This window comes from Pleurodeles waltl, chromosome 10 (genome assembly GCF_031143425.1).
Source record: "Pleurodeles waltl isolate 20211129_DDA chromosome 10, aPleWal1.hap1.20221129, whole genome shotgun sequence".
NCBI lineage: Eukaryota > Metazoa > Chordata > Amphibia > Caudata > Salamandridae > Pleurodeles > Pleurodeles waltl.
This window is the reverse complement of record NC_090449.1, coordinates 1,003,507,857-1,003,519,622: the sequence shown is the minus strand read 5'-3', so window position 1 is coordinate 1,003,519,622 and position 11,766 is coordinate 1,003,507,857. Positions and strand designations below refer to the sequence as shown.

The following is an 11,766-nucleotide window of genomic DNA, read 5'->3' as shown; positions in this document are numbered from 1 at the left end:
GGGTGGAGTTGACAAATGCACAGTATTTTGATGGCACAACATTTTGCTTAGATGAAATGCTGATGATGCAGTTTGGTAAATCTATAAGCTTTATTTTTTGAGTGCCTATGCAAACGTTACACCTAGCTAAATTCGGGCTTGTGCAAAAAGTATTCATAAGTTGTGCAAACCGTGGGAATTTGAGCTAACTGATCCAAAATAAGCATTTAACCACGTTCTTGTGAAGTTCTTATCTGATATACAGAAAGATAGTTTTGTGTGCACTAAACAACATCGTGTTTGCCACAACAATGACTCGAACATTGCAGTTGGAGCTGTTCTTTTCTCCAAGGCTGTGATCCACAGCTTCCCCTTGTGATCAAACATGCTAGAGGAAGGTTAACAGTTAAACTGCTGACATTTTTCTCAAATATTTGACCACAGTGAGTGACGTCCGAGAAGGGCAGCCGTGTGCTGGGGGAGGATGCAAGCCATGAGCTAAGTACACAGCCCTGCAGCAGACAGCACACACCGTCCAGACTGCTGTGTAGAAGGGAAGGAGCATGTGCCGCACCAATACCCCCTTGGCCATGCAGAGGACAGTGGGACACCTGGCCTCAGCTCTGGCCATTGTGGTGGTACTCTGCACCTGGCAGGTAAGAGGGCATGTGGGTGCATGCTATTCACTTTCCCTGCATCTTTGCGTGTATAGAGCATAGGAATGACAGCAATATTGTGCCTGCATCAAAAACCTACAAACTCGGTGCTCACAACTGCAGCTTTCGGGATGCTATAAAGCATGACATTTTCAAGTGTATTCAAATTCACCATTCTTTTTATTCCTACATTTTGCAAAATAATGGCATAAATTAACATTTCTTTTCTTTTTACGCTTTAATTTTTTTTTTTAGAAATTACACTTAAACTAGCACTTACTATAAAATGTAAATGTGACCTCTTTTTCAATATTCATTATAGCTAGAGTACAGATTAGATAAAGGCCACAGCCATAAATCGATTCCACAAACAGTGATAGTTATTTGCATTTCAATTTTTTTTAATCTATCTATCCTTCTATCTATCTATATATATTTATATATATATATATATATAAAACAATATATATAGATATATATATATACTGTTGAGGAAAAATGTGTGTTTTAAAGGTTCTAGTACAAATACATTTTCTTTGTTGACTTAAACAATCTCACTTGTCATATGTTTGGTTATTGGGTTTTTTGGTTTTAGCTGTTAATAAAGGAAGTGTTGTCATTAAAGTTAATTTTGACAAAGCTAAATTCCAGATAAATGCTAAGAAATCGACGTTAGGGTTTTTAATATTTCGAAGTTCAATGCAAAGAAATCTAGTCTTGTGCATTTAAAACTGTACTGTCCTTCACATAAGAACCAGTGTTGACATATTTTCTGCATCCAATACTTTTCAGTGCTGCACTTTTTCTGAAGTGGTGTGAGACAGTCCAAATTCAATGGTAAAAGTTGTATACTGGGCCAATAAATACCTTCGAAAAGTATGAGGTGCTCAAAATGACTGTCACATGCAAACTATGGTTCAGATTTACTGAGATTTTCCACCAGGGTTGTTACAATTTTTTGGTTGTACAAAGCCTATGGAACGACCCATAGTTTTGGAATAAAACCGTATTTACTAAAAACAGTAGACAGGGTTTTGCACCAAAAAATAACACAATTGTGAAGCAGGTGTTAAAAGGAGAAATGCTTTTAGTTCTCCTAACTTTTACCAATTTGCATGTGTGCTGGACTGTACATCACACATCAAAGTGAATCCAAAGTTTGCACTATGGTGCAAAGTGTGTGTGCATGTCGTTCGTCAGCCTGATTGTGCACAAGCGCTAGGTAGAGAGCAGGATAGTACCATATCTCTGTAGATAAGGTGTTTGCCTGTTCTCTCTCTCACAAGCAACCCAACTTCGGTTGCTGCATTGTGTTGTATGACACTGTTTTTATAAATCTTGGCCAAAGTGCGTCAGAGCAAGGAGAACTGCGCCATGTCTTTGTAAATATTGCCCATTCCTGATCTCTCTTTTTCACGCAGCACAGCGCATCAACTCCCCTTGCTGTGCTGCGTAGCGTGAAATCATAGTAGATCCGGGGCCAAGGGGAATATATACAAGAAAGTGGCGCATCGGTCCCAATGTGCCACTTTTCTTGTGTCACCCCTGACCAGCCTAAGGGCACTATGGTTGCACCGTATTTACAACACAGAGCACCATGGCAGTCATTAGGACAATAGAGTCAAAACATTTAACGTTATTGTGGCTCTTGGCTACACTAACGTCAAAAATGTTGACACTAGTGCAACAAAGCACAGGGAGGCCCATTGATTAAAATGTGCATCATTTTAATGCCAGCTACAAGCAGGCAATAAAAATGGTGGAAAAAATGGAGCAGGGAAATGTTATAAATTTCACTACACCATTTTTCTGGGCCTCCCTGCGTCGGAACACCCCCTTGCATACATTGTACCTGCCGCAGGCATAATATGGTGCAAGGGTTTACAAAGTGGCGCAATGCAAGCATTACGCCACTTTGTAAATACGGCATGAGAGGAAGGCCTCCTTAACACTGCCCTAGCGTAAAAAAAAATATGCTAGGGTGGTGCAAGGTGGCACTATGGACTTATAAATATGCTCCTAAAAGTCTTTCTTTAAAAAGATGAAAAAAGGAGCAACACTCCCTACCCACTATAGCCCAGTGCATAATAATTAGAACTGTCTGGGACAGTATATACGATAGCACTAGAACGGTGAATGTACTTTAAGACACTTTTGCAGGCTTTATTTGAACGCAATGTTTGCAAGTTGTACTCCCTGTGGGGTCCCTTTCTTGTACCGAACTAAGGCATGCTGACTGTCCTGCAGAGTGCCCCGTCTTCTACAAGAAAATCACAAGCGGTGTCTGCAAATATGGGAGCAATTAAGGGGCAAGCGTTTGCAAATACCAATTCCACCTCCTGTTTCATAGAATAAAGTCAGGTGGAACTTTGCGTTTTTAAGGCGAACTTAAATGCAGATAATCTGCCAATATGCAGAAGAGCCTCTTTCGCAAGTTTAGGGGTGGGGTCGTGTGTTTCTGGTTGGTGCACCCTGCGAAACTCGATGAAAAAAAAACCAGAAACGTATAGTCCATTGCTATTGAGGAAGGTTGCCACCAAATAGGTAGGATAAAGCAGAAAAGAACGTTTGCATTTTGCTATTGGGTAAGGGGCTTATTCAGAGGGTAAAATATGTTCCCCTTAGAGAAAAAAATGAAAAACGTAGCACATGCTAATTCACACTTCTGCATCATTTATTCATGCAGGATTTAAACCTGGTGGGAACTCTGCATGTGTGCATGTTCTACCTTGGATTAACCCAGGGCACAACCACTGTTTTCTAGAGTAATCTGGAGTTTCCTGAAAAGCATCAAATCTGGTCCAAACGCATCCTGTGGGTCAGAGACCCTTACCGCATGAGCAAAGTGGGCGCTGGCTCAGGGCCTCAACCTTTCAGGTTCCCCCCTTAGAGCCAGCTCTGTTCTGCAGAGAATCTTGGTCTGATGCCCTTGGATAATTCCTAAACAGACCGTTTCAAATGCCGTTTTCTTTTAATCCATTTTTTAACGTGGGTGATGTGTTTGAGTCTCTTACATTTTGCAGAGAAATGTATTTATGATCCATGCATCGTCCATAAAAACAGTATTTTTAGGTCAAAAAAGGACCTGACCTATGAGAAATGGGAGGGTGTCAGAAACCATTTTGGCAGTAATATCAGTGAGCTGCTCCTGTGTTAAAATATTGAAAACACATTTGTGGGACATTTAGGGCCTGATTCACAAAGGTAAACTTACGCTTCTGTGTACATTTACGATTTTTTTCAATTCATAAAGTAATTTTATGAGTAATACCTTTACCACTGCTTATCTTTTTGTGTGTGGAGTCTACCCCAGGAGTGCGGAGATTCCACAGTAGTAAAAATACTAGTCGTAAAATTCCTTTGTCAATTGAAAAAAAAACTGTAAACTTACACAAAAGTGTAAGTTCAGCCTTGTGAATCAGACCATTAGAATTCGGAGGAGTGGTGTCTGTGCACTGTCAGTACCCTGGCCAAAGAGGGCATGAAAGAGCTGAAATTGGATCATAAATTCAAAGCTGTTCTGAACAGGAGCTCCACAAATAAGTTTGTTTGGCCGAAGGCCCCCCGAAATCCTTAAGATGTCCAAGCTGTGGGTGCACATTGCACAGAGTGCCACAGACCCAGACCAGACAACAGCCATCGGTTTCAGGGTGAATTTGAGCCTAGCCTCTGTGAGCGTTTTTCATCTGGGACCAGAATAGCTGCAGCAAGACTGGAGGCCTGAAGAGTATTGTAAAGCAAGATGATATTTGAAAAAGGATGTATCTGATGGGCAATTTTGCTTGATACCTTGAGCATCCTATGGGAGGGTGATCAGGGGACCATAAGGTAAAGTGTCACATTGACAGTGACCTATATGTTTCCCAGTGGACACTGGTGGTGGGGGGAAGGTAGACCTTCAGTGTTTGTTTGCTTCCCAGAGACCTGTTGGAAGATGCACCAAATGGTGAAAGGAAGTGAAATAGATACAACCTGAGGCTACCAAGGGTGCACATAAATCAGAAACACCAAACAGCCTTATATCATGGGTGCCACCTTCAAGCCAGTCTTTATGCATTGTGGGTCTTGTACTTTCTCTTTTAAAACTTTAAGTGAGGGTTCAGAAATGTCAGCATGCAAAGAGCTTTTGGTTAATAAACTGGGAAAAGCAGAAGGCGTCACATATGGCATCGCAAAACTTGGTAGCTGGGTTACAAGGAGGGTGCGGTGAAATAATCAGATTGGAATAATGAGAATAATCATTGACACAAGTGTAGTTGTATCCTGTCACTGTGGTCACAGCACAATTTTTACAGTAATGTGAGAATCTAGTGCAACAATCAGATCCAGGTGTGGGCCTAATGCAATAGTGAAGTATATTATGCAGAGCTCTGAAGTTTCCAAGTTCCATGCGTGAGGAGCTCTCTCAATCCAGGTTTTTGTCGCATGATGACATATGAAGTCCTGTTTAACTCATTATAAACCCAGAAATACAAGTTCCATAATTCAAATAAAATACTTGGATAGGCTGAGCTACCTCGCATGGACCTAGGACACTTGAGAGCTCTGGTTATAGTGAATTACACATAATCACGTGCATTTCCAGTCCAATACCCACAGGTAGGTGTAGTTATTAGACAGTAATCACAGGGATGTGTGGATGTACTTCAGTAATCCCAGGCAGCGGTTTGTGCTGTCCTAACACACGGGCACATGTGCGGCAGTGCAATAAGCATAGGAAAGTGTGGCTGAATTGTGATGTTGGGAGCAAAGATTTTGTGTGCAGCAATATTCGCAGGTAGGGGTGGGTGCTGTATAAGAATACCAGTTGGACTGGTATTCTGACATTGCTTACAGGTGTGTGTGTGTATGTGCAGTGCAATATTCACATGCATGTCGTGCTGCAATACAATATTCCCAGACAGGTGTGGGTGCAGTGTAATGATTACAAGTGGATCAGGTGCTGGACTATACTTACAGGTGTGTATGTGCAGTGCAATAGCTGCAGACAGGTGTGGGTGCAGTGTAATAATAGTTGGAAGAGGTGCTAGACAATATTTACAGGTATGTGCAATGCAATATTCATATGCATGTTATGCTGCAATGCAATATTCGCAGACAGTTGTGGGTGCAGTGTAACAATAACTAGTGGATCAGGTGCTGGACAATATTTACTAGTGTGCATTTACAATAAAAAAAATAATGCAGGTCATTCTGCAGTGTAATATTCACAGACAGGTGTGGGTGCAGTGTAAAAATAACAGTTGAAGTAGGTGCTGGACAGTATTTACAGGTGTGTGTGTGTGTGTGTATGTGCAGTGCTATATTCACATGTATGTCACTCTGCAATGCAATATTCGCAGACAGGTGTGGGTGCAGTGTAATAACAAAAAGGAGATCAGGTGCTGGACAACATTTACAGGTGTGTATGTGCAGTGCAATATTCTCATGCATGCCATTCTGCAGTGTAATATTCTCAGGCAGGTCTGCGTGCAGCGTAATAATAACAGGTAATTAAGGTGCTGGTCAGTACGTGCAGTGCAATGTTCACATGCATGTCATGCATCAGTGCAATATTCGCAAAAAAGAGTGGTTGCCGTGTAATAATAACATTTGGAATAGGTGCTGGACAATATTTACAGTTGTGTGTGTGGGTGTATGTGCAGTGCAATATTCACATGCATGTCATGTTGTAATGCAATATTCGCAGACAGGTTTGGGTGCAGTGTAATGATAACAAGTGGATCACCTCAGGTGCTGGACAATATTTACATGTGTGTATATGTAATGTAATATTCACATGCATGTTATCATGCAGTGCAATATTCCCAGACCGGTATGACTGCAGTGAAATGATCACAGGTAGACTTGCATGCAGTGCGACAGTAATGTGCATGTGTGGTTGTGCTGCAACCATGCTTGGGCATTGAATTGTACTGCAGCACATCTACAGTGCCATCCTACCCTTTGATAAGGCCTCAAAACACATATCAGTTGGCAGATTTAGTGGTTTCTCCATTTGTTTTGTAAGGTTGCAAGATGACGTATGAGGTGATAACAATTAGCAGTGTGTTTTGGAGTAGTGTGTGAAGCCCACACACATGCTCCAGACTTGATGCTACAGTGTGGCAGCATATTCTGCATCAAGCGTATGCTAATGTAGAGTCAGGGATAGGTTTAAGCAATGCACAGACAAACCACAGTGACTTGTAGTCTGCAAATTGCTGAGTCATGATTTTGGTGCCAGCCAGGTCTTTATTGATTTTCCAAATTATAGATGGCTTTTGACGACCCTTTGGGAACTTGTTCTATGGCGTGCATATCTGAGCAGAGAAGGCGCTCCCTCTAATGCAGGTTTCTTTAAAAGGGGGAATGACCAGATGTGGACCCATTTTGGACCACAGGTTTCATCAATTTAACTGTGCTGGTGGAGTTCCAGGGTTGCAATGAAGAATGTTATGTAAAAATCTCTTCTTAATGCTGGTTTAGTAAAGAGTTTTCAAGGCCAAACTAACGTGGTCATGTCTGATCAGGAGTAGTTCTGGTATGGCTGCTGCTTTAGTGATTTGTTGAGGTATGCCTGTTCAGTTTGTTTAAGTCTGATGTTAAGCTGTTGTAGTTGGAGGAATGGGTCGTCACACAAGAGTCTGGAGCTGCTCCGGTAGGAGATAAGTTTATTTTTTCATGTTAGGCCCTTTGGTTACAGCAACAATCTGATGGGTCCTGGTAGGGCTCCTTTCGCCAAAGAATTGAAGGATGAATGAACCTACCTGCTGTGATTGCAACCTAATGGTCTAACATGGAATAAAGAATGTACCTCCTAGCTGAATGGCTCCCAGCTCTTGCATGAAGACCCTGTTATGTTGTGTGTATATGTACAGTGCACCACTCACCTGTGAGGGCACCCTTGTGTTGAAGCAGGAGTTGTAAGGGCCAAGCCAGGGCCGAGGCTAGGTGTAAGTCAGGTCTTCTGTTTCTTGCAGAACTCAAGAAGTAAGATGGTGGCTTTTACGTGGTGGGACAAGTCCCTGCCTTCGAACTACAACATTACAGTCAGCATGTGATTCACTGAGTTCTGCAACAGCTTGACGTGCTTATCACTGGGTACGTACGGGGCTGGAGTCGGGGTATGTGGACTGCGTACGTCTGCTAAAATAAATTCCTCGCCAGACTGCTAGCAGTTCCTAGAAGCACTGCCAACATTGTTACCCACAACGAGGTGGGCCTCGCTTTTATTGAGGACGCGATCAAAGATGGCACCCCTTTTATTGCGGGTAAAGATTTGGAGCTCTTCTTTTACTAAATTCTCTCGTCCAGTCCTCACAGACTGTACCAACTAGAAAATGGTAACAATATTCCCTGGTTAGCATTTGTCAGAAAATATTTTTCAGATCATGGCGTGCCACACTTATTTCACTCCCCGAGCAAAACCGATAGTGGTACGAAGTCTTCCATAGTTCTTTCTTTCAAACCACCAGTGACTCAAAAAGGTTCAATATGTCCCAGACCATTGATACTGTGCATCACTACTTGGAAATTATTTGAGATCTTGTGTTAAACGCACCTTGCCTGGATCACCAATCAGGAGCATCGATTGTACTTAACTCGTTTTAGGTTGAACACAGGTTATTTCCTGGCTACCTTCATGAATGTCAATTCATCAAAATGCCAGGGGTAGCAGAAGTGACATCACACGCCCTTTGACCGTCAATTTCACTCACATGCACTGCTTGCACATACACACGTTCTCAAGTAAACACGCATACATTCGCAAGGATGACCACAACATACAATTCAAAGCATTTTTTGCTTACCTCAGCTGCCAGGGAGGGCCATAGTCCAGCTAATTGTACTCCATGTTTTATTATAGTAATAGGGGTTAATTGAACATTAATTACTATTAGTGTAATAAAAAATGAAAGACAACAAAGAAAACATATCTCCAACTGACATACAAAAGAGATTGCTTGCCACTGTGTTCCTGGCACTGATTTTGCCACTTCTGAATCTAGGGGTCGCAAAGATAGTGCCAGGGGTTGCAAAGGGCAAGCCAGGGGTCACAGCTGCGACCCCTGGCGACTGTAAATTAAGTTCATGGCTTTATGGGAGGCCACTAATAGCTCACTGTTAAATTGTCAGTGAGGAGAGTGCAAGGACCAAGGGCCTTTCTCGTCTTATTTGTGCCTGGATAAAGAAAAATATGTCTACTTTTGTTAGAATTTGCTTAACCCTTCCTGTTCCAGCAGTTTTCTAATTTGTGAGCAGCCTCCAACTGCATAAAAAATAATGAGTGTGGGGTCAGTGAGTGAGGGGACAGGATCAGACACATAGCTAAAAAGAACAAAATAGACTGTACCTTTTTGCTTACCTTTCTCCTACAAATAACTGAACATAACATGTAATGCAAATACTTTAAATGAAACATACGTGCAAGCTACACTTATCTGTGGATGTGCATTGTTCTGCTAGGAAAGCACAGTTGGTTAATGTGATCTCTGCAGCTGTCTAAGTGCGTAGCCAGAAGGCCACTGGTTTAAATCCTGGTTGGTGCACAGGACAACAGTGAAGTGTATTTAGTGCTCGGGTCACATCCTGAGACAGCAAGCTTTGTGAATATGTATGTCATTAGTTGATACAATGTATCACACACAGTATACGATAGGCTGTTGCACTGATGTTGACCAGTGATCACACAGTGTCCTTAAGTGGCGAAGCAGGGACTGGAATTAACACCTCTAAGATCATGAATCCACAATTAAGCCACCAGACTATGGGTCTGATTTAGAGCTTGGTGGATGGGGTTACTCTGTCACAAACGTGACCAATATCCCGTCCGCCGTATTACAATTCCATTATAGCCCATGGAAACTGTAACACGGTGGACGGGATGTCCGTCACTTTGTTACTCTGTTTGACATATGTACTTTGCCTATTTGGTGCTGCTTTTCCTTGTAAAGCAAACACGGTCACAGCCAAGTGTATCTAACACCTAAGCTCCTTTTGCCAGTGTTTAATTTGTGCAGTTGGTTTCAGGTGCTGGGTAACGACACTCATATTTGGAAACCAGAGATTCATTTTCATCAACACAGTTACACCAAGAGCAAGAGAGAGAAAGGCAGGCAAGGGAGAAAGATAGGATGGGATAAAGGCAATGAAAATGGGAGAAAGTGGTAATGAGGCAGGAAGAGTAGAGAGACACGAAAGAAAGAGGCATGAGGTGGAACCGCGAAGGGGAGACTTAGCATTCAGGAGCACCAGTGGCAAGCTCCTCAGAAAATCTTTGGATCCCTGCAATTTTATATATATATATTTTTTTACAAATTCAGACCTACCCACCTTCCAAGCTCACCACATGAGATACGGTGCGGTTGCACTTTAGTTCCTGGTGCATCTGTGGGTAGGCCCAAGGTGGTGGTGTTTCTGATGGCATGAGCCAAAACCAACAAGCCCCGAACACGACAGTGGGGAGGTGCACATCTGCATTAAAACTGCCTAGATATAGATGCAAAATAATCATATACTCTTGAGCATGGGGGACAAACTATGGAGAGCAATAACCTTCATGGAATGTAAGGAAGTAATAAACTATTCATCAGTGACCGTAGTTGGTTTTGTCATCAATGATGAATTTTTAAAAGTTCTATTTGAACTTTTCAATATGTCGTAAATGATTTCCTCTCTCTGTTCTTGCCACCATAACATTGAACTTTGAACACTGACAGTGGTGGCTAGAAATGCTTTAGGTTACTGTCTTTCTCTGACCTATATGGCTAGCCACGAATAATATGTGTACTACACAAGGAGAGTGAACGTACAAAATAAGTTGTGTACAACGGAAAACATCTGATCGGTAAGCAAAAAGAAAAAAATGTGAGCAGGTGGTGAGCAGCAACGCTAGGTGGGGCAGCAATACAGAGGGGCGTGTTGGACTCACAGAAGATGGACGTAGGGAAGCAACAAAGGGTGTGGGAAGCCACACGGGAGGCAGGTGGAATCAACATGATGGGTGCAGGTAAGCAACATGGAGGGTGGAAGGAGAGAAGCAAAAGGAGAGAGTGGAACATGGATCTGGGGAAAGCAAATGGAGAAAAAGAGGAACATGGAGAGGGGAAGCAAATATATGAGCGAGAGCACAATGTGGAGATAGGACACAGAAGCACATGGGTGAGAAAGCAACACAGAGGGAGAAGTAGACCAGGGCGAGCACATCATGCAAGGAGCCGGAAGAAGCACATGAGCAGGTAAAGTGCAACACATGCTTAGAGGGGGGAGTGCACAAGGGAGGCAGCTGGAGAACACATGCACTCTTGTGGAGTGCTTAAACAAAAAGACAAATATGTAGCACCTGAAAAGTGAGCAGTGGATGGACACAAGTAATGCACTCATGCTCTGGTGAGTGATGGGGGAGGGACACAAATACAAGAAGAGGAACTAGAGCCCACACAGGCTAGCAAATAGAAAGCAAGCACATGAGAGTGACTATGAAGCCAACCAATGGTAAGCAATTGGCCAGCTCTAAGCCAACTGCAAACTTACAAAACATCTTGCAACAGAGGGTGCACGTGGTGTCCGGTAGGCAAAACCTAACAACGAGTAAAAGTTGTTCAAATAGCATATTACAGGTACAATAAATAAAGTAATTTTTCAAAGCATAGAACCGGATCACCTTAGTAAGGGAGTACATAATATTAAAGTTGTAAATAGAAAATTCACTGTCCGGAGGAGTCTTTTTGCCTAGCATCTTAGTGACTTGCAAATATTATGAGGCCTACACAAGTTTCAGCTCAAGAGCGGTTTGGTCAGGCACCAGGGCCTTCCTCATGACATATTATTCAATGTATATCAGTTCACAATATTCAGCTGCAACCAATGGACTTCGAACAACCCTGTGCACATACAATCTGAGTAATAAGTAGTACTCAAGCTACCTGGAGTACTATATTTACACAAGTGCACAGGAGCTTTAGTGTAGGAGTTGATAAAATTGTAGTTTGCACAGGGGAGCAACCACAATGTAATTCAAATTGTCTGCTTTATTTTCTGCCTGTCAGATAAAACAATATCCGAGGTTTAAATGTATGAATATGAAAATCAAATATACATTTGCTCTGTTGCAAAATGGTCCTATGCCCTGGTACCCAATGGTCCCCTT

The 11,766-nt window shown here is 42.3% G+C and overlaps 1 protein-coding gene across 1 annotated transcript in view; it reads left to right on the top strand.

Annotated features, from left to right (window-relative positions):
• The first annotated feature begins 384 nt into the window (after window positions 1-384).
• The window catches only part of LEAP2 (liver enriched antimicrobial peptide 2), a 52,753-nt gene continuing 41,371 nt past the window's right edge, over window positions 385-11,766 (top strand). The window contains exon 1 of the mRNA XM_069209271.1: window positions 385-635. Coding sequence (XP_069065372.1) covers window positions 543-635 — 93 coding nt within the window. The 5' untranslated portion in view covers window positions 385-542. The remainder of the gene's footprint in view (window positions 636-11,766) is intronic.